We start from the raw sequence: 19,651 nt of genomic DNA on the forward strand, positions 1-19,651 counted from the left end.
TTTCTTTCTTTCTTTCTTTCTTTCTTTCTTAACCCGTGAAGATTCCGGGGTAGAATAGGTCTTCTTCAACCCATACTTGCCGTAAAAGGCGACTCACGGGATCTTGGTTGATGCATGTCATCGATCCTAATTATGTGGATCAATGCTCATGATGTCAATCACTGGATTGTCTGGTCCAGACTCGATTATTTTACAGACCGCCGTCATATAGCTGGAATATTGCTGAGTGCGGTGTTAAACAACAAACAAACAAACAAATTCTTTCTTTCTTTGTTGTTTTTTAACGCCGCACTCAGCAATATTCAAGCTATATGACGGCGCTCTGTAAATAATCAAGTATGGACCAGACAATCGTGTGATTTATATCATGAGCATCGATCCACGCAATTGGGATACGATGACATCATCAACCAAGTCAGCGAGCCTGACAACCCGATCCCGATAGTCGCCTCTTACTCATTCACTTAGTAACTACTCGTCACAGGCAGGCTGATGTGCTGACAAGAGGGATTTTCACCAAGAAATCTGAATTGTGTTTTTCAGGGTACTATGGAAGAGAAGATCTATGAACGACAAGTCACAAAACAGTCCCTCTCCCAGCGAGTCGTGGACGAACATCAGATTGACCGACATTTCACTTCAGCTGACCTCAGCGAACTTTACCACTTTAAACCTGAACGCCTTGATGATCCAAATCAGCCCAAAACTATACACGCCTTGCCGAAGGTGAGTCAGTAAAGGAATGGATGGCTAAGTAACATGTTTGTCATGCAGAAAAGCATGGTTGGGTTCATGGTGTGGCAGAAAAATTATGCATTCATTAATCATAAGCAGCTCTGAACCAAGTACAGCTATTTATGTATTAGAGTTAAACAACGTTAAAGCACCTTTCTTATCTAGGATGTACTCCTGGCTGAGCTCCTGAAGCAGGACAAACAGATTGTCAGGTTCCACGAGCATGACTCCCTGCTGGAGAACCGTGCTGACCAGACATTGACGGAGGAGGAGAAGAAGGCAGCCTGGGAGGAGTATGACAACGAGAGGAAGGGCATGACCAACAGGGGTGAGCAGGGGGGATTACTTTCAATTTGCCGAACCCATTCAAGATTGCCTACTTTGCAATTGTCAAGCTGAAGCATAGATATTTGATCCCTTTGTTGAAAGGTCGGGGGTAGAATAAATTGCCTTTGTCCTTGATGGTGTGTCAGTGCTCACACATCAACCACAGGTATTCCTGCTTGTTGGTCTATTTAACAAGACGTTTTCTTGTGACAATGTGCGTGACTTAACCCTGATTCTTCTCCCTCCACAGTGGCCCAGGCCAGCACAGCGTCTGGTGTGGGAATGTTCAGCCCGGACAATGTCCTGCAGATCGTACAGATGGTCAAGATGAGGGTAGGTTTCAAATTGACAGTACATACAACACTCAGATTACACATACATGTACTAAACGAACTGTTTTCATGTAATTAAGTACTTAATTGCTTGTCACAGGGCAGTAGAGCAGTAGGGCAGTTCCAAACAGAATACACATGAATTGCTGCACAGTTAAAAGAACCTAACTGTATCAATGTTTGAATTTAAGTAGGGACGTAGATTCTGGGGTATGTTTGTTTGTTTGTTGTTTAACGCCACACTCAGCAATATTCGAGCCATATGACGGCGATCTGTTAATAATCGAGTCTGGACCAGACAATCCAGTGATTGACATCATGAGCATCGATCCACGCAATTGGGATACGATGACGTGCATCAACCAAGTCAGCGAGCATGACCACCCGATCCCGTTAGTCGCCTCTTAAGACAAGCAGAGTCGCCTTGATTTTCTGGCCCAGACATGATAATTTACAGACAGCCATCATATAGCTTGAATATTGCTGAGAGCGGTGTTAAACAACAAACAAAAAAACACTGGTTATCTTAGTAGTCGGGCTCTGCAACTTCCTTGGATGGAGGTCATCATACCTCCACGGCTCATATCAAGCATTGATTCTCTGGTTCAGAATCAAAAATATTTACAGGCTGCCATATAACTGGAATACTACTGACTGGCCTTAAACAACATTCACTTGCTAACACAGCAGGAATAATGCTGCTAGTCCACAAGCCCCAGACTACCTAAATATGCTGTGGACAAGTAAAAAACCAACAATGGTAGTCCTAGACTAGTACCATTTAAGGGCTATAATTCTGACCAGTTCTGAATGCTTCAGTTTTGCTACAGAACTAAAAAGAATATCACAGAAAATGTAAAGATAGTAAACATTTTTGTGTCTTTCAAGCAGGACTAGATACAAGGTGCGGACTATGTAATTAGGTTTCCACTCATCCTCTTTTAGGGAATTCTCAGGCTGCTCACATCTGTGACGTGTGGTATATTTCTGTTTGTGTGTTGTTTCAGTTCCCCAACCTGCCGCCCGACCTGTTCCAGGCCCAGGTCCAGGCCATCTTACAGCAGCAGATCCTCTACCAGCAGTCCATGCAGAACCAGCAGGTCAGTCAGTGCAGGGCTGGCACACATGTTACTTTACACCATGTTGTAGACTCTCAGCTTCAGATGGGGTATGGGTATTGGTTGAAGTGATGGTATGTTCTTATAGTGGGTTTATTCTTTCTCTCGCTCACTCACACTCTCTTTCTCTCCCACATTTCCCTCTTTCTCTCTTTTTCTCTCCCCCAATTTTTGGTTGTCAGCTGATGATGGTATTATCTTACCCCTAAAGATTGACAACTGGACCCTCTCCGTTGTCTAGTGGTAGAGCAGAAGGTCAACAGTTCGATCCCCAGTCGTATCAAACCAAAAAAGATTAAAAGATGGTACTTGTTGTTACCCGGTCTTCTGGGCTCGGAATCAGTATACTGTGTCTGAGTGGGATATTAATCTTAACACATTGCAGCATTGTATCTCATTGGGCTAGCACAAGAAAATTGTCATTAGTCCATGCATGCACGCACTCACGCACGCAAGTTACTGTATAAGTGCATCAATCTTGACAGCGAGGTAACCCCATTTCATCTCTTGCTGTCTTACTTTCTTGCATAGATCTCTTGTCACTAACTCATCTACTGTATTTCAGATTGAACAGCAGCGGCTGATGGAGATGCATCGACTACAACGGATTCAGAATGACATTCGCAGCCAACAGCGTCAGATCCAAGTCTTGAACCGCAACAGACTAGCCTATCCCCGTGGAGGTGGTGCAATGGGGCCTAGGATGGGGATGTCATCAGGCACACAGCCTCGGATACCCAACCAGGCCGGAGCGCTACGCAGCATTCTCACGACGCCAAGTGGCAGCACCGGAAAGAAAGATGCCTCCCACTCACGCAGTACCACCCCAAACAACCCTCCGGTAGTGATAGACCTGTCCAAATCTTGATAAGAGGGGACTGTAGGGCCACGTGTGTATTGTAGTCATTTAGACATGATCTTTGTCGGCATTAGTCTGCTGGCAAAAGGATGGGGGTAGGACTAGGATCAGAAACAGGGCTGGCACAAGGGCCTGTTGTCTGGCCTGTGATTTGTGACTGCAGGTGCAGTGCAGGTTGGAAAACCATAACATTATATACAAGGCTTGCTAAAACTTTCACTAGCTTACGTTATTTGTCTGGTGCAGTTTTGACGAGCCAGTGTTTTCAACTTGCTGTGGTTTAAAGTAAACTTGTTGTTATGTTGTTACACAGTCTGCTTCTGTCGTTATCGTACTGTAACAAACAGAACAATAATGTGGAGATGTGTACTGCTGGGAGGCGGACCACTGGTGGTTGCCATAGCAGGATGTGGACCAGACCGTGATGAAGCTCATGTACAAATGGAGATGTAACTTTTAATCGTAGAGAGTAAGTGCGTGTGGTGATTGCCTCGTAACATAATGTTTGTATCTTTTTGAAACATCTGTCGTCCGTCTTGTCCGAGAGTTGCTAAGAGAACGAAAGATTTTAATTCTTTTCCTTCATATATGAATTTTAAAAAAGCTTTCGTAAATAAGCTGCATGTCTTGGGTGAAGTTTGTTTTTGCAGACATTTATTCTCATCCCAGTGGATGTGTTAATACTCATTATGTTAATTGTAGCGAGAACATTTCTGCAAACTTGCAACGTTTCTTTTCAGAAAAAGGTGTTCAAAATGGTAACGACTGACTGATTCAAATCTGAACCTCCATGGGGGGTAACTGGTGGCATTCACTCATGCCAAACCCCCAGACTTATTTCACATTGATACATTGTGGGAAGTCCGTCTTGGTGTCCTGTACTGGAATATTGATTAATAATAGCACAACCTTCCTCACTCGCTCCCAAAACTCTTTGCAGTGTCCAATTCAGGTAGTTCTCCAACAGTAACATGTACATGGATATCTCTGTATCCTGTTCGATAAAGAATTCCAGATTTACCCAAATTAGGATCATCTGTGTGCAATAGTGTACTTGTCACTTCCGCCTTTTCTGCACATGGGAATTCGCTGTGGTTAAGATTCGTTCTCAGCCTTCTATGCTCGTCGTACGAGGCAAATTAGTGGATCAGGCGGTCAGACTCGGTTGATTCCTTGTCATCGTACCACAACGTTGTGGATCGCTGCTCATATCAATCACTTGTTTGTCTGACCCAGCCTTGATTATTTATCCAACTTTTACCTTACATTTAAATGGACTGCTGTGATATGACTGTACTAAATGAACTTTCTTAAGGTGAGCACCACGAGGCAACTTTCTGTATGTGTATAGACATTTCAAAAAGATTGTTATTCATTCAGCTGGAAAGGGATTGTGATGAGGAACCAAGTGTGTACTTTTTATTTTTCCGGATATTGGTGTTTGTGGTATGTGAAGAGTTAGAATCATTTGACATCAGATCTAAATAGGTGGTTCTGAGTTGTAAGCTACAGCTATTTAGCCCATCTTACATTAAAATACTAGCTATAAGTTAAGGGACAGCCAATTGTTTTCAATGTAGCCTGCTTAGAAATCGATCGGGAAAAACACCTTATGTCGAATAAGTATTTGTTGAATGAAATGAACCAGTCTTTATCCGAATGCATTGTTTAAGGAGAAGTAACTCTTCATTTGCATCTGCTAGCTGTCAAAGTGGCTGAATCACAGCAACTCAGTGAAACTTTTGACATCTATACAGGTCTGTATGAATGTTGGTGAGATAAATTCATTGTCAAACGATTCCTCGGGTCACATGTTTTGGTGCCCTGCATGTGAGCATATGTACCCCTCACCTGATGGCTTGGGATACATAAGCTCACACATCACATCATATATCCCTCGAGGGGCGGTCGGGTAGCCTAGTGGTTAAAGCGTTCGCTCGTCACGCCGAAGACCCGGGTTCGAATCCCGACATGGGTACAATGTGTGAAGCCCATTTCTGGTGTCCCCCGCCGTGATATTGCTGGAATATTGCTAAAAGCGGCGTAAAACCATACTCACTCACTCATATATCCCTCGAAATTGGTTGACAACTTACAATATTCCTTTCATTCAGATTCATCACCATATTGAAGTTGTGAAAACAAAATGTGCTGTATTCCTGTACAAACCACTCAGAGATACCAACACTTTCAATTGAAGCTGAATTTTGTTAAAATCACTAAAATTATTTGTTTATTATTGAAAAGTGAACTTACCAAGAGGTTTTGGTACATTTTAACTGGAGTCTTTCCATGTTTTATCAAAGATAAAATATTGAGTGAGTCTGATTTGTTGTCATCTTGAACCAGTATTATGACATTTTTCAACACGATATTTTAGCATAAAGTTTAATGTCCAGGGTTTTTATTTTTAACATTTTCCTTAGCATTTACACTTGCTGAGATTTTTTATGTGCAAGTCGGATTCCTATAATGTTGACATGTATGACCAGTATAGCAGTTATGGTGAGATGGAAAGTAGGACATTTCAGGACCCAGCCTAAATTCAAGTGATCTGCTTTGAAGGAAATAATATTACTGTATCTACACTTGAGGCCCTCACATGTAGGATATTTGGTTTTGTCCTCAATAAATTCAATGTTTTTGTATGTTTTTGTTTACTACTTCTCAAGAAGTCTATTACATATCTGACAATAATCGTAATCTCTTTCTATGCCATTGTGTTTTCATTCATAGTTAGTAGTTAATAAAAATACTTGTGCTTTCCTATTTCGATTTAATTTGAAATATTTCTATTTTTTACACAAGTACCTATCGCTTAGTATTTAAAATGTGTGAGAGTGGTTGTTATCGTGCAGACAGTCTTATTTATTTTCCACACCTGTATATAGTCATGAACCTGTTGTATGTACAAGCATGTGGCATGCTTCGACATAGAAACAGTCTTTCATACCATCCATGGTCGTATGCTTTATAATATTTATCACTAATGTTTGTACCACAGAAATTATTTTTGCCATGTTGACCATCTATCATCTAAGTGTAATAATGTTTGGTTGTCATAAACGTGTGTTTCAAAAGTTCATATTACAGTGTTATCTCAATTTGAATTTGCTTATTAAATTTACATTAGAAAGAGAAATTAATTTGACCGACAAGGAGAGACATTTTTTTGGTTCAGCTAGTCTTTATTAAATTATAGGTATGATAACTAGGTCTTGGCCTGCATTGGTTTGAAAATACTTTAGATATATTACATACATCTCCATGCTTATTTGGCTAAAACTTGATTGACCTGTGTTGGTGTGTTGAGGCTCTCATTCCAAACTTGGAACAGACTGACAGCCTCTGGTTTCATGTGTAACGACATTTGTCTGAAGATTAAATGATTAAGCGAGACACTCTTGTTTGTTCTGTTTTGTTACCATCGTTAAAGATTATTAGTATTTGGTGGTGCAATGCGTAGCCATATTGACAAAGAACCTGTGAAGATACTGGGTAGAATAGGTCTTCAGCAACCCATGCTTGTCGTAAAAAGCGACTATGCTTGTCCTTTGAGGCAATCGGGGGGTCAGGCTTGCTGAGTTGGTTGATGCATGTCATTGATCCCAATTGCGTGGATCGATGCTCATGATGTTAATCACTGGATTGTCAGGTCCAGAATCGATTATTTACAGAGCGTGGTCAAATAGCTGGAATATTGCTGAGTGCGGTGTTAAACAACAAGCAAATTATTGACAAAGGTGCTGAAAAGACTCAGGTTATAAGGAGTCCAGATGCATTCCTGCAATAACAGACAGCACCACGAAACTACAGACTTGGGTCTGTCTACATTTACAGTATGGCATCACACTTCAGACCTGGGTTTGCATGTTATAAAAAGGTATTGATAGCCCATTGCCCATGCCATCAACCATATCACAGGAGCACCATAACAAAATTAGGAGGGTCATTCTGTTTCCTGCTGTTCTACTGGGGACCTAGTCTGCTAAGAATCCCCGAAAGGGTCATCTGTATCATGATGATGTGGATCGTTACTCACAATATTGACCACTTGAGGGTCTGGTCTTGACTGGATAATGTACAGGCTGCTGTCGCATAACTGGAATATTGCTGAGTGTGGCCTCAACAGACAACCGACTTCTCATTGGGAGAGTCATCTGGATGTGATCGCCACCAGGCTCCATCACAACCACCCAGAGGGACGGTCGGGTAGCCTAGTGCTTAAAGCGTTCGCTTGTCACACCGAAGACCCGGTTCGATTCTGACATGGGTACAATGTGTGAAGTCCATTTCTGGTGTCCCCCGCCGTGATATTGCTGGAATATTCCTAAAAGGGGCGTAAAACCAAACTCACTCACTCACAAGCTGTCCATGTATGAGTCTCAATCACCTGCCAAATGGTGTTTGTCCATAGTGTTCCGGTTGCTATTTCTTGTTGGGAGTCTGTGTTACCATAAGCCCCCAGCATCCTAATCTGTTCGCAGGAGGCAACTAAATGGATAGGGTTGTGAGGCTCAGTAACTTGCTTGATTGACATCTTGCTCCAGCCATGTGGATTGTTGCTCATAATATCAATCGCTGGAGTCTCGTCCAGACTCGATTAATTACAGGCCGCTGCAATGTTGCTGAGTATGGCGCGCGCGCGCACACACACACACACACACGCACACACTTGGAGGGTTCAAACGTCAAGAACGACCTCCCGCAAACATGCTCCAGAATTGCTGATGGCGATCCAGAAAATATTAAACATTTACATCATTCTTCTCGGTAGGTCTTGGTTTCTAGCTGCTTGTAACTTTGTTAATGCTTGAATAAGTTGAACGTAACTCACATACTGCAGGATGCGTAAGGCTGATAGCTTCGATATTGCCTGTCGATGCCATATGACAATTCGGAATCGGAACCTCAGAAACAAGGCTGTGTGAGTTTCGCGTTATTCAGTAATGCGTTGTGCAATTTGTTCGGGACTCTGGAATTTCAAAAGGATACAATTTGTTGGCAACCTGGATAATAAATTAGGGTGCAATTTGTAGGGTGGGTTGTGTGTAAATCTGGTTACCATGAAGACTCCTCTCACACTACTGTATCGCTACGGAATACTTAGTTCGATCATAAAGCAGTATACAGCTGTGTGCCCATCGAATCAGACTTATGTTATGGACATGCGCTGTCGTGGCCTTCGAAACAGTTGTGTTACTGATAAAGCTATATTAAATATACTCGCTGTCCTCAACACATGGCAAGGGGGTTTATACTTAAATAATTAACATGTTCAGAAGTGATTGACTACCTATTAGCATTAATAATCAACTAATTCGGTTGTAACATTCCATAACGCACCGCCGATAGGCGTTAATACCACTGATCGTGCACAGATTGAGAGTGGCCGACTCTTATAAACTATACATTGTACAGCGGGATTATCCTACTAAATAGGAATTAGTCCGGAAGGCAATAGGATTTCTCCGGTTCACATTCCGACGAGGACGTTCATACCTGCATGAATTCTGTTTGCGACATTTGGTTTTGTACGACATTGGCCAAATGAAATCTCGTCACTTCTGACTGGAGTTGGATGTCATTACTGCTGGCAGTGTTAAGGTACGGAGTCTGTTACTGTCTTCACGTTTTAAGAGAGCATATTTGCATGTAACTCTATATCCTAATTAGTAATTACGGCTTTGTAAAACAAGAGAGCGCGCGACTGTCAAGTTCTTCGTTAAAGTTCTGAAGGAAATCGGTCTAAGTATATGAAGATCCCTTGAATATAACATATGGAAACTGTGGTCTGTGACCTTATATATGATAATGACTGCTAACTGAAACTTCATTATAATGACATATTCAAGGGCGGATCTAGCATTTTTAAAAAGGAGGTCCACAGGCGGATCGATCTTCAACTATATACAAAAAACTAATCGTCAAAACGAACGGTTTCTACGGAAGCCTTTTAGGGCCATTTGTTTTTTTAATTTTTCGATACTATCTTGAAATTTCAAGATACTAAGTTGAAATTTCTAGATACTAAGTTGAAATTTCAAGATACTATCTTGAAATTTCAAGATACTAAGTTGAAATTTCAAAATAGAGAAGTTGAAATTTCAAGATACAAAGTTGATATTTCAAGATTATTCACTTCAAACGTATTTTTACATCTTAGGATGTTAAAAACTTATTATCTTGAAATTTCAACTTAGTATCTTGAAATTTCAACTTAATATCTGGAAATTTCAAGATAGTATCCAAAAAAAACAAAAAAAACAAATGGCCCTAAAAGGCTTCCGTAGGTTTCAGTGCGTCTAAGGGTACATAATAAAAACATTAATCTGAAAAATAAATTCTTTATAACCACGGCCCATGCATAATTGGATGGCTACACCATACACTGGGTAACCAAGGCTGATCTATGAACTAGTTCAAAGTCATCGCGTAAACAAGAAGAATAAATAGTTGCGTTCACGATATATACAAGTATTCATATTATAGAGGACGATTATAGCTGCTTATTTTATATCATGAACGAAAATAATTCTTTCATGAACTCAAAAGTTCCGCATTATCAGTTATTACCATTTGATGCGGCACTTGCGTCTGCTCATTGGCAGTTAATGCACGCTGTAAAAACACATTGTAACCTGCACGAGAAATACATGTATATAACGTGCCGCACGTGCATCTCTTTCAGGTCATAACGAGGCTTCCCCTGCATGAAGGATAACGCGTCATGAGGGCTGGAGAGTTGTTGATGGTGTCGGCCATATTCTCCCTCGATCACACACGTTAGTATGCAGGTTATTCTACTTGTTTTCATAGCTCACCTGTCACCGTCAAACCCAGCTTTCCTGGGGTTCTTGAATATCCGAGCCAGGGTCCGCTTCTCGTGGGTTCGGGTCTCAGTGATACTGATTTTGACCCTTGGTCTGCCAGCATCGTTACTTTCACTTTTTGTTTGTTTGTTTGTTTGTTTGTTTGATGTTTAACACCGCACTCAGCAATATTTTGCAGCTATATGACGGCGGTCTGTAAATACTAGTAATCGAGTCTGGACCAGACAATACAGTGGTTGACATCATGAGCATCGATCTACGCAATTGGGATACGATGAAATCACAGGAACTCGATGATAGCGTGTATAGCATAATATATTCGTATAGAAAAAAAATCACACCCCTCTATATACATATAGACTATATATAGAGAGGGGTGTGAATTTTTTTACGGGTAAATGGCTGTAACATGAATCCTATGTGTAATATCTTCATGCAGACGCATAGATAATTGACATCTGATTTGACATGACATAGGTAAAATTCGTAACAACACAACAATGGAATTTAGTTGTGAGAGATGATCTTACGAGGTTATTGTGCCTGTTACTCTTATGAGGTCTTGGTACATAAGTATTCAAAGACAGCAACATTTGTAGGCAAATCGGTCGGTGCCGTGGAAGAAGACAGATGCCCAGCTGAGAAGTATATCGTTGCCACCGACACACCGCAGAACCTGACCTCGCCTGGCTTCCCTGGAAATTATGTCAGGTGAGCTATGGTATTCGCTGACCAGTGTCCACTGGGGCGGCGGGGTAGTCAAGTATTACAGTTTTAGCTCGTCGGCCTGAAATCTGTGTTTGACACATTGGATGAGACCCAGTCGTGGAGATAGTGTTCGAATATTGTTTAAGGGAAGTTAAACTCTTGTCACTCGTCACCAGTGTAAATGGAAATGTATATGTATATCTCAAATGCAACACACGTATTCATTTGATCTTGCTTTTTATGCCTTGGATACTCTAACACACCTATTTCGTAAATTCAAACTGTGTTAAGGATTGTTTTATGACCTCAAAGTACTCTGTGTAGCTATGAACGCTCATCCCTATTCGTTGACAAGCGCCATTAATGGTCACCAGGTCCCCTGTGTGCGATGACACAGACCCTACTGTTGTAAATGTAAAGCGAAGCAATGGCCCACCTTCGACAGACTGGTTTATGGCAGTGTTTGCGCTATGTCGTGTTTAGAATACCTATTAGAGAAAGTTTGTTGAGACTGGTTAGGAAATAGGAATCCGTGAAAATCCGGGATAGAATAGATCTTCAACCCATGCTTGTCGTAAGAGGTGACTAACGGGATCGGGTGGTCAGGCTCGCTGTCTTGGTTGATGCATGTCACCGTATCCCAACAGCGTGGATCGATGCTCATGACATCAATGACTGGATTGTCTGGTCCAGACTCGATTATTTAGAGACCGCCGTCATATAGCTGGAATATTGCTGAGTGCGGCGTTAAACAACAAACAAAACAAAAGGAAATAGAATTTCCCATTTGTTTGATGTTTAAATCTTTAAATGAGTTACTGCAACGTACTTTGTAAGTAATGTACACTTTTCACTACAGGCCATCAGCGTGCAAGTGGTTCATAGAAAGTGATATTCAAGATGGCATCATCAAGTTCAAGGTCATCAAGTTTGAGCTGGAAGGGTCACCGTCTTGTTACAGAGATTATCTGGACGTTAGAGACGGTAATGCTAATATGCGTTTGGGTCTTTATTAGTCTGTAATAGTTTTTAATGAGTTCCGGATGTGTAAATGTATTAATATATTCCGAAAATATCTCTATAGTCCTCACCACTTAAAATAGAATGGCGATTATATTTTTTCGAAGATATCTGCATGTGTTGTAATACTTATAAAGCGAAAATATGCATTTTCGGCGATGTTTGTTTATTTAACGCCACACTCCGCAATATTCAATCTATATGACGGCACTGTGTATAAAATCGAGTCTGGACCAGACAATCCAGTGATTGGCATCATGAGCATCAATCCATGCAATTGGGTTACGATGACATGCATCAACCAAGTCAGCGAGCCTAACCACCCGAACCCGTTAGTCGCCTCTTACGACAAGCATAGTCGCCTTTTACGGCAATCATGGGTTGCTAAAGACCTATTCTACCCCGGTTCTGTAAAGGTCATATCTTTTCGGCGATAAAGAATATTAGTTGCAGTGTGTACTGATGAATAATATTGGAAAGTACGTTTTTCAATAATTATTTGCTATATAGCGAAAAGGTTAACGTTTACGTGACTGGTGGAGGCAAATGTCATAAATCCTGAGGACATTTGGGATCAATGTCAGTGAGTGCAGACAATTACTGGTCTGAAAGATCACACATTGCATGTCGTTGTGTGTCCTGATTGAAACAGCTGCATGATTCCATTGATTTGACGACACTGCGGCATCGAAATGTTAATAGAGAAGTCAAAATCCAATGTTATATTGTCAAATTAAAACAGTTATTTAATCATCACCCATGATGTTGGCCTACAGGCCCGTGGCGTCTGAGTCCCCGACTGCTGGGGTGGTGCGGTGTAAAGCCCCCGGGGAAGACGTTTAAGACGTCGGGGAAGTCGGCTACGGTTCTTTTCCAAGCAGTGACTCGCGGCCAAGATAAACCAGGCTTCCACATCCAGTACTGGCAAGCCAAGAACGGTAAGCTACTACCTACACGATATAGCCCATCAGGATACCTCATGTTTATCCTAAAAGCCGATTAAGGCTGGTCATATACTCAGGACCTCTTTCTCTTTTCAGGGAGAAATATTCCAAATCATCATCTGTCAAGGGTATTTTTTATCGTATTAATTCCCATGTAATTTTTATTTTTTTAAAGAAATAAAATGATTACATAAATTTTGAAACATATGTTTTGTAATTAAAAAATGATCTTTTTAGATATTAGCTAACTTAAATTGTTAGTGGCTGTACCCTTGATGGGGGTTAAAGTTGTGTAAAATTATTAAAATTACCCAGAGCGGGTATGTAAGACCAGGTCATTCGAAGTAGTTGTTTTTTTTCTGCCAATAGTGCACAATAACTGCCAACATTTGAAGGGATTATGTAAATCCGGCAGGGGTCCATGCAGGTAGCAAAGGTACTGTAAGTCCCCATGGACCCTAGCATGGTGATCTACCTTATAAGCTCCTGGCCATCTATAGTCCTTTTTATTATGTTCGGCAAGTGTGGAAACTGGACTTTTTAAAGTCAGTTAACTCTCTTGCCTCTTTTCAAGACAAGGAGTTAATGCATATTTAGTAAAGCAGCTCACTAGTTAACAATCTGTAAGGAGTATAAAAAGCCATGCACCTGCATGAAAGTAAGGTCTTACCATTCCTTGACACCCTGTGTTATTCTGGTCTTTCTCCAGTCAAGGCTGTAGACCCTTTCCATTCGGCTTGTCCCGGAATGGCACGAGTTGGTCACAGAGGGGTTACGTCCCCTAGCCACGTATGCCAGGATTCCACTCGGCTTATTTCGGCCACTCGGCTTATTTCGGTATTTATATCGGATTATTGGGTGTACTGTTCAAAGTGGCGGTAAACCCCAACTTGTTCAAATGTGTTATATTTTTTCCAGATGTTCTCCCGGACGCCAAGGCGAAGTACACAGTGGCTAACTTCATCCTCGGAGGGATATTTGGTGTTATTCTGCTCGTCATCTTGGTTACGCTTCTCTTTCTTGTCATCATTCGCAACTTACGATACACACGAGAGCGGCATTTACAGCACATCAGAATATACTCATAGCCAGATCAGCACATCAGAATATACTCGTAGCCATATCAACACATCAGAATATACTCGACACCTCAGAATATACTCGACACATCAGAATATAGTCATAGACAGATCCACACATCAGAATCAGACACCATATACCGGTATATGGTCTCTGTCAGAATATACTCATAATTTTGACACATCAGAATATACTCATAGCCAGATGGACATATCATCTTTCATCATAACCATATCGTCTCATCAGGATATACCATTAGCCAGGTCGACACATCAGAATATACTCGACCAGATCGACATATCGGATTTCGTCATAACCAGTTCGACACATCAGAGGACATTGACAGAATCTTGGAGCATTCCATTTACTCATGATTTAAAAACATCCGGGTCTTCCGAACATGAAGCTTCCACTGATTGGTGCCTTCTGATAAATTGTATATGTAATCTTGTTATTTATTAAATATCGTTGACTTCCTAGTTCTTGTTGAATTTATATTACTTGCATCATGATATGTTTAATGCGGTGGATTCATCATACTCGATCCTTGTGGTCAGCCCCCCCCCCCCCCCCTCGAAAAGCATGCATTAAATTAAAAATTCAAATGTATAAAAACAGCATGCGTAAATATAACCTCACAACATAACCTTACCAGTGAAGATCTGGGGATCTGCTTGCCGTAAAAGGCGATTATGCATGTCCTAAGAGGCGACTGACGGGATCTGGTGGTCAGGCTCGGTGACTTGGTTGATATGTCATCGATCCCAATTGCGTGGACCGATGCTCATGATATTAGTCACTGGATTGTCTGGTCCAGACTCGATTATTTACAGACCGCCGTCTTATAGCTTGAATATTGCTGAGTGCGGTGTTAAAAAACAAACCAACCAACCAATACTAAAATAGGTAAAAATAGTAACTCCACAGTGAATATTTAACCAATAACTCAATAACACAAAAAGCTGTAGGCTATACGGAATTAGTGACATCGTTCGGCGCAAAAAATGCAACGAAAACCCTACCATGCATTCTATTATTATGTTAGTAAACACCCCGTGAAAATTAAATCCGGTTTTGAACTGGTCTTCAGCATTTCATGCGTGTAAGTCGACTAACGGGATCGGGTGGTCAGGCTCCCTGACTTCGTCCCAACTAAATAGATCGATGCCCATGATGTCAATCACTGGATTGTCTGGTCCAGACAGCCGTCATACAGCTGGAACATTTCTGAGTGCAACAAACAAGTTATCAGGCTTTGTCCAGTTTGTTTTCGGTTTATGTAAAAATAAACGCAAAAATAAGTGTTTGTTTAGACAATAAAATACCATGAAAACACTTGCAAATTATTTATTCAGAAACAAACTCATCCGAATCACTACGGACATCTTCGCGCGGAACTGCTTTGTTGAATGGAGGGCGGTCGGGTAGCCTAGTGGTTAAAGCGTTCGCTCGTCACGCCGAAGACCCGGGTTCGATTCCCGACATGGGTTATATGTGTGAAGCCCATTTCTGGTGTCCCCCGCCGTGATATTGCTGGAATATTGCTAAAAGCAGTGTAAACCCATACTCACTCACTCTGTTGAATGGCTCTCAGGGCGACAAGGTGCTGTGGGGTAGCCTAGTGGTTAAAGCGTTCGCTCGTCACGCCGAAGACCCGGGTTGATTCCAAACATGGGTACAATAAGTGAAACCCATTTCTGGTGTCCCCCCGCCGTGATATTGCTGGAATATTGCCAAAAGCGGCGTAAAACCATACTCACTCACTCACTCAGGGCGACAAACGTGTTGTTCTACGCCGCTCTTTTATATATGGTACATAGAGAAGAGAACGGTCATCGCGTATATATACAATCGAAAGCTCGTTTGTATGCAGGGGAATTATTAATATACTCACTTGATTTCCGCTGTATACATGCATGCAGTTTCAACAATGTTTCAGAGTTTGGTTTAACACATGCTTACGAGTCTCTGATGTAAACATATTTTAACAGTTGTTAAATAACTTATTGAAAAGGAATCTAGAAACTCTGAAACCGCAGTATATCTAGGCTTGCCATCTGTTATAGACTTACTTGGAGTATATTGGATATATAATTGCTGATGGCACCCCAGACAATATCAAATATTTTCACCATTCCTCTGGGTAGACCTTGGTTTTTAGTTGCTTGTAACTTTGGTAATGCGTTAAATACGTTAAAACTTACTCGCGTAAGAGGCGACAAACGGGATCGGGTGGTCATGCTCGCTGACTTGGTTGATGCATGTCATCGCATCCCAAATGCGTGGGTCGATGCTCATGATGTCCATCACCGGATTGTCTGGTCCAGACTAGATTATTTACAGACCGCCTCATATAGATGGAATATTGCTGAGTTCGGCGTTAAAACAACAAATTCAATGTCTGACCTTAATTTAAATCTAAATCAGATTTACTATATTTACAAAAACAGAATGTTGTTTTATTTTATCATTAGTTATTATAAAGATAAGAAATAAATCTAGAAAAACAGTGAGGAACAAACAAAAAGAATGTGCATCGACCGGGAATCGAACCCGGGTCACCCGCGTGGCAGGCGAGTATTCTACCACTAGACCACCGATGCTTACGAAAGAAGGGGCTGGTTTGTTGAATCTTGAACATGAATTTTGACATTATTTGGTAAATTAGAATAATGTATTTAACTCAATTTACATTTGGTTCATGGTGATATTTAAAACAGCGATCTACCATGGTTGGAAAAAGACAAAAAGGAAATCATATTTGAAAGAATAAAAAAGGCGGGACGCAACGTGGCTCGGTTCATAATATAGCACCACGTGTTGCTTGGGTCACGTGACAACTATTTCAAACACATTTTGTTGGCAGGTTTTGTTGTAACAATTCAAAATATATGTGTCGGAAATGTAATGACACAATCTTTTGCAAGTGCCGATTATTAATAATCATGTTAAGCGTCCATAAATGCATTGATCCAGTTCGTCTGGGTTGGAGAGTTCTCTCCCTTGGACCGACATCCGTCATTTTGGGTGGTATTTTACTGCCGCATCTAACTATGTCTTCGTCTGAATGCAAGTTCTCGTTCCGAAAAGAAATGAACTTTAAATCTTTGTAATACAACTTTCAGGCATTTATTAAATATTTCATCAACCCAAATTATAATTAAAAGATGCCAGATTTCTCATTATTGCACCACTCCCTTGTAGTGTTTAATGAAATTCACCAGCATGTCCTGTTTGATCATTCTTGAATTGATATTACAAATTCGAATTACAGTTATCAAATTGAATTTTTAAATAATTAATTTCCCTTTCACGATATCTGATTACTTAAACGATTTGAAATGGGATATCAAAGTTTCAAGCACAATGTCGTATTTAGCGCAATCAATATGCCTAATAGTATTGTTTGAAGTTATCCTAAAAACGATCACCCACGAACAAAGGAATATATTTCCACAAATTAAATTGTGATAGATTATTCACCGAAGTATGATGTATGGAAATATTGACACGAACATACCAACAAGTGAATTATTGATTTCACTAAAATAATGAATAAGATGGCACCAGCTAAAACAACAAATTTCATCATATACAAAAATTATATTCGAACCCAGTCACCTAACCAAGGAATGCGACAACTCCAGTGGAATGTACATGCTTAGCAATGAATTCTGTAATTGCTTGCTTGACCATAGAATTACAGCTGAGTTACTCTGCAACATCGCATGCATGCCAGCTACCGTATTCAACATAATAAGCGCCCAGGGCGCTCTCAAAATTAGAAATTGGGTGCTCTTATTATAATATAATTTTGGTGAAAAAAAAACGAGAGTTGAAAGATTGAAAATTTCGTGGTTTATGCTGACAGCCCGAAATGATACAAAAGAAAAGTCTGTGCGTATTATACACGACAGATATATTTTCCAGAATTTATTTGCCATAATTAAGGGTGCATACATATATAACACACGAGTGTGTATAATACACGAATAAATAAGTCTTGTGTACATTGACCGGAAGGGGTGCTAATTGGGATTGTTCACTAGCCAATATATTAGCAAATATCGCGGTGGGCGCTTATTAGAGAGGGGGGCTTACTACGTCGAATACGGTACATGCAATCCCCGCTTACAGCCGTAGGTAGCATCAGACATCGTAGACGTCGTGTCCTTGACAGCCAGAGCCAGGCCTCATCAGTTGCAGCTGTGTGTTTACACGACAGAAACATGACTTAGGAAGGCTGAAAGCGGAGTCACACATGTTCTACCTCCGTCAGGAATGTTCTGGTATCTCATTGTCATGTATGATGTCACACGCAAACTGCTGGAACTGGTGCTCTGGAAAACGGCCAAACCACTCAGCTACACAAGCACCGTATCCAAGTGATTTGCCTTGGTAGTACAAATCTGCATCTGCTGTCATTAACCGTTATCACTTTGGCAAGGAGGATCTTCTTTTATGAAACTATATTTTGGTTTGACCTATATATTGATTCATCTTCAAAGAAACACTGATTACGAGTTTTAATTAAATTTGCTTTGAGATAAAAAAAATAAATCTTTCCTATGCAACCCCTATTTTCATGTCAGCCTCTAGATGTAGAGCAGTTTGGTCACTAATGCATGACCTCCTCCCTGGTCAAGTGGTAGAAGGTCTGGGTTCGATCCCCGGCCACGTCATACCACAAGACGTTAAAAGATGGTACTTGTTGTTACCCTGCCTGGTTCTAAAGCAAGGACTGGTCGGCGTGGAGTCAGTAAACCGTGTGTGAGTGGGGTATTCATGTTAAACTGGGGCATGGTATCTCAGTAAAATCGTCATTAGTCCGGACTAGTACAAGCAGCCACACACACACACACACACACACACACACACACGTGCATGCACGTCCATATATAAGTGCAATAATCTTGAACGCAACCTTTAACCCCATTTCACACCACCTCACCAATGCAACCAAATAATAAATTATGACAAAGTTTCAACCTTTTAAGATTGATGTTGGCATTTGTGTTATCATAAAAAAAATTTGCTTCAAGCTCATAAAGTTGAACCAGGTAATAAATTTGTAATAATTATTTCATTAGGATTTGGTTCCTTGTGAAATTGTGCATCAAAATGTTTGTTTTCAGTACCAGGAAAATAGCACGAGGAAATGTCAAACTGTGAGGCCTGCTGGTGTACAGGGATTTTCCTGCTGGCATTCAGGAGGAGAGGTGAAATGGGGGTTTATTGCACTTATCGTGTGTGCGTGCACTAGTATGGACCAATGCCGATTGTGTAGCGCTAGCCCACTGAGATACCATGGCGCAGTTTAACATGAATACCCCACTCACTGTATACTGACTCCGGAGCCAACCAGTCCTTGCTTTAGCCCCATAATGTCAAGCACCAGGCAGGGTAACAACAAGTACCATCTTTTAATGTCTTTTGGTATGACAGGCCAGGCAAATGCTCTACCACTGGACCACGGAGGCAGTCACATTCAGTAGGATGTGTCCCCGATGTGGCCTGCAGGTGTATGACGCTTTCCCTGCTGACATATTCAGCCGGTTATGTCCGCAGTGAGACCTCTGCCCCTTAGAGGCAGAACCATAAACTTTACTAACTGATGAAGCTTGTCTTGATGTAACTCTAGCAATTTGTCAAGTAAATCTGGTTAATAAATTGGGAGTTTGCAAAAGCAACATTT

General features: G+C 41.0%; 2 protein-coding genes and 1 non-coding gene across 7 annotated transcripts in view; 2 read left to right on the forward strand and 1 right to left on the reverse strand.

Annotated features, from left to right (window-relative positions):
* The window catches only part of LOC124139631 (transcriptional regulator ATRX homolog), a 39,886-nt gene extending 33,116 nt beyond the window's left edge, over positions 1-6,770 (forward strand). For all 3 annotated transcript variants that reach the window (XM_046506867.2, XM_046506869.2, XM_046506868.2), the window contains 5 exons: positions 544-726; positions 901-1,063; positions 1,313-1,395; positions 2,402-2,494; positions 3,078-6,770. In XM_046506867.2, the coding sequence (XP_046362823.2) occupies positions 544-726; positions 901-1,063; positions 1,313-1,395; positions 2,402-2,494; positions 3,078-3,380 (825 nt within the window). In that variant the 3' untranslated portion in view covers positions 3,381-6,770. The remainder of the gene's footprint in view (positions 1-543; positions 727-900; positions 1,064-1,312; positions 1,396-2,401; positions 2,495-3,077) is intronic.
* Positions 6,771-8,959: 2,189 nt separating this feature from the next.
* Positions 8,960-14,435, forward strand: LOC124139681 (cubilin-like). 3 transcript variants are annotated; one of them, XM_046506945.2, is made up of 6 exons: positions 8,960-8,978; positions 10,063-10,156; positions 10,804-10,915; positions 11,772-11,896; positions 12,709-12,870; positions 13,795-14,435. In XM_046506945.2, the coding sequence occupies exons 2-6, from the start codon at positions 10,102-10,104 to the stop codon at positions 13,962-13,964; spliced, it is 624 nt and encodes a 207-aa protein (XP_046362901.1). In that variant the 5' UTR covers positions 8,960-8,978; positions 10,063-10,101; the 3' UTR covers positions 13,965-14,435. The 3 variants fall into 3 exon arrangements, 2 of the variants coding, with proteins under 2 accessions (XP_046362901.1, XP_046362900.1); XR_007219074.1 differs by lacking the exon at positions 8,960-8,978 and having other exon boundaries at positions 10,021-10,156; positions 13,795-14,014; positions 14,147-14,435; XM_046506944.2 differs by lacking the exon at positions 8,960-8,978 and having other exon boundaries at positions 10,021-10,156; positions 13,795-14,006; positions 14,139-14,435.
* Positions 14,436-16,488: 2,053 nt separating this feature from the next.
* Trnag-gcc lies at positions 16,489-16,559 on the reverse strand. Its single transcript has one exon. It is a non-coding gene; the product is annotated as a tRNA-Gly (tRNA).
* Between the last annotated feature and the right edge of the window lie 3,092 nt (positions 16,560-19,651).

Source organism: Haliotis rufescens, unplaced genomic scaffold (assembly GCF_023055435.1).
Source record: "Haliotis rufescens isolate VD_foot unplaced genomic scaffold, xgHalRufe1.0.p SCAF_7, whole genome shotgun sequence".
In the NCBI taxonomy this organism is placed as follows: Eukaryota; Metazoa; Mollusca; class Gastropoda; order Lepetellida; family Haliotidae; genus Haliotis; species Haliotis rufescens.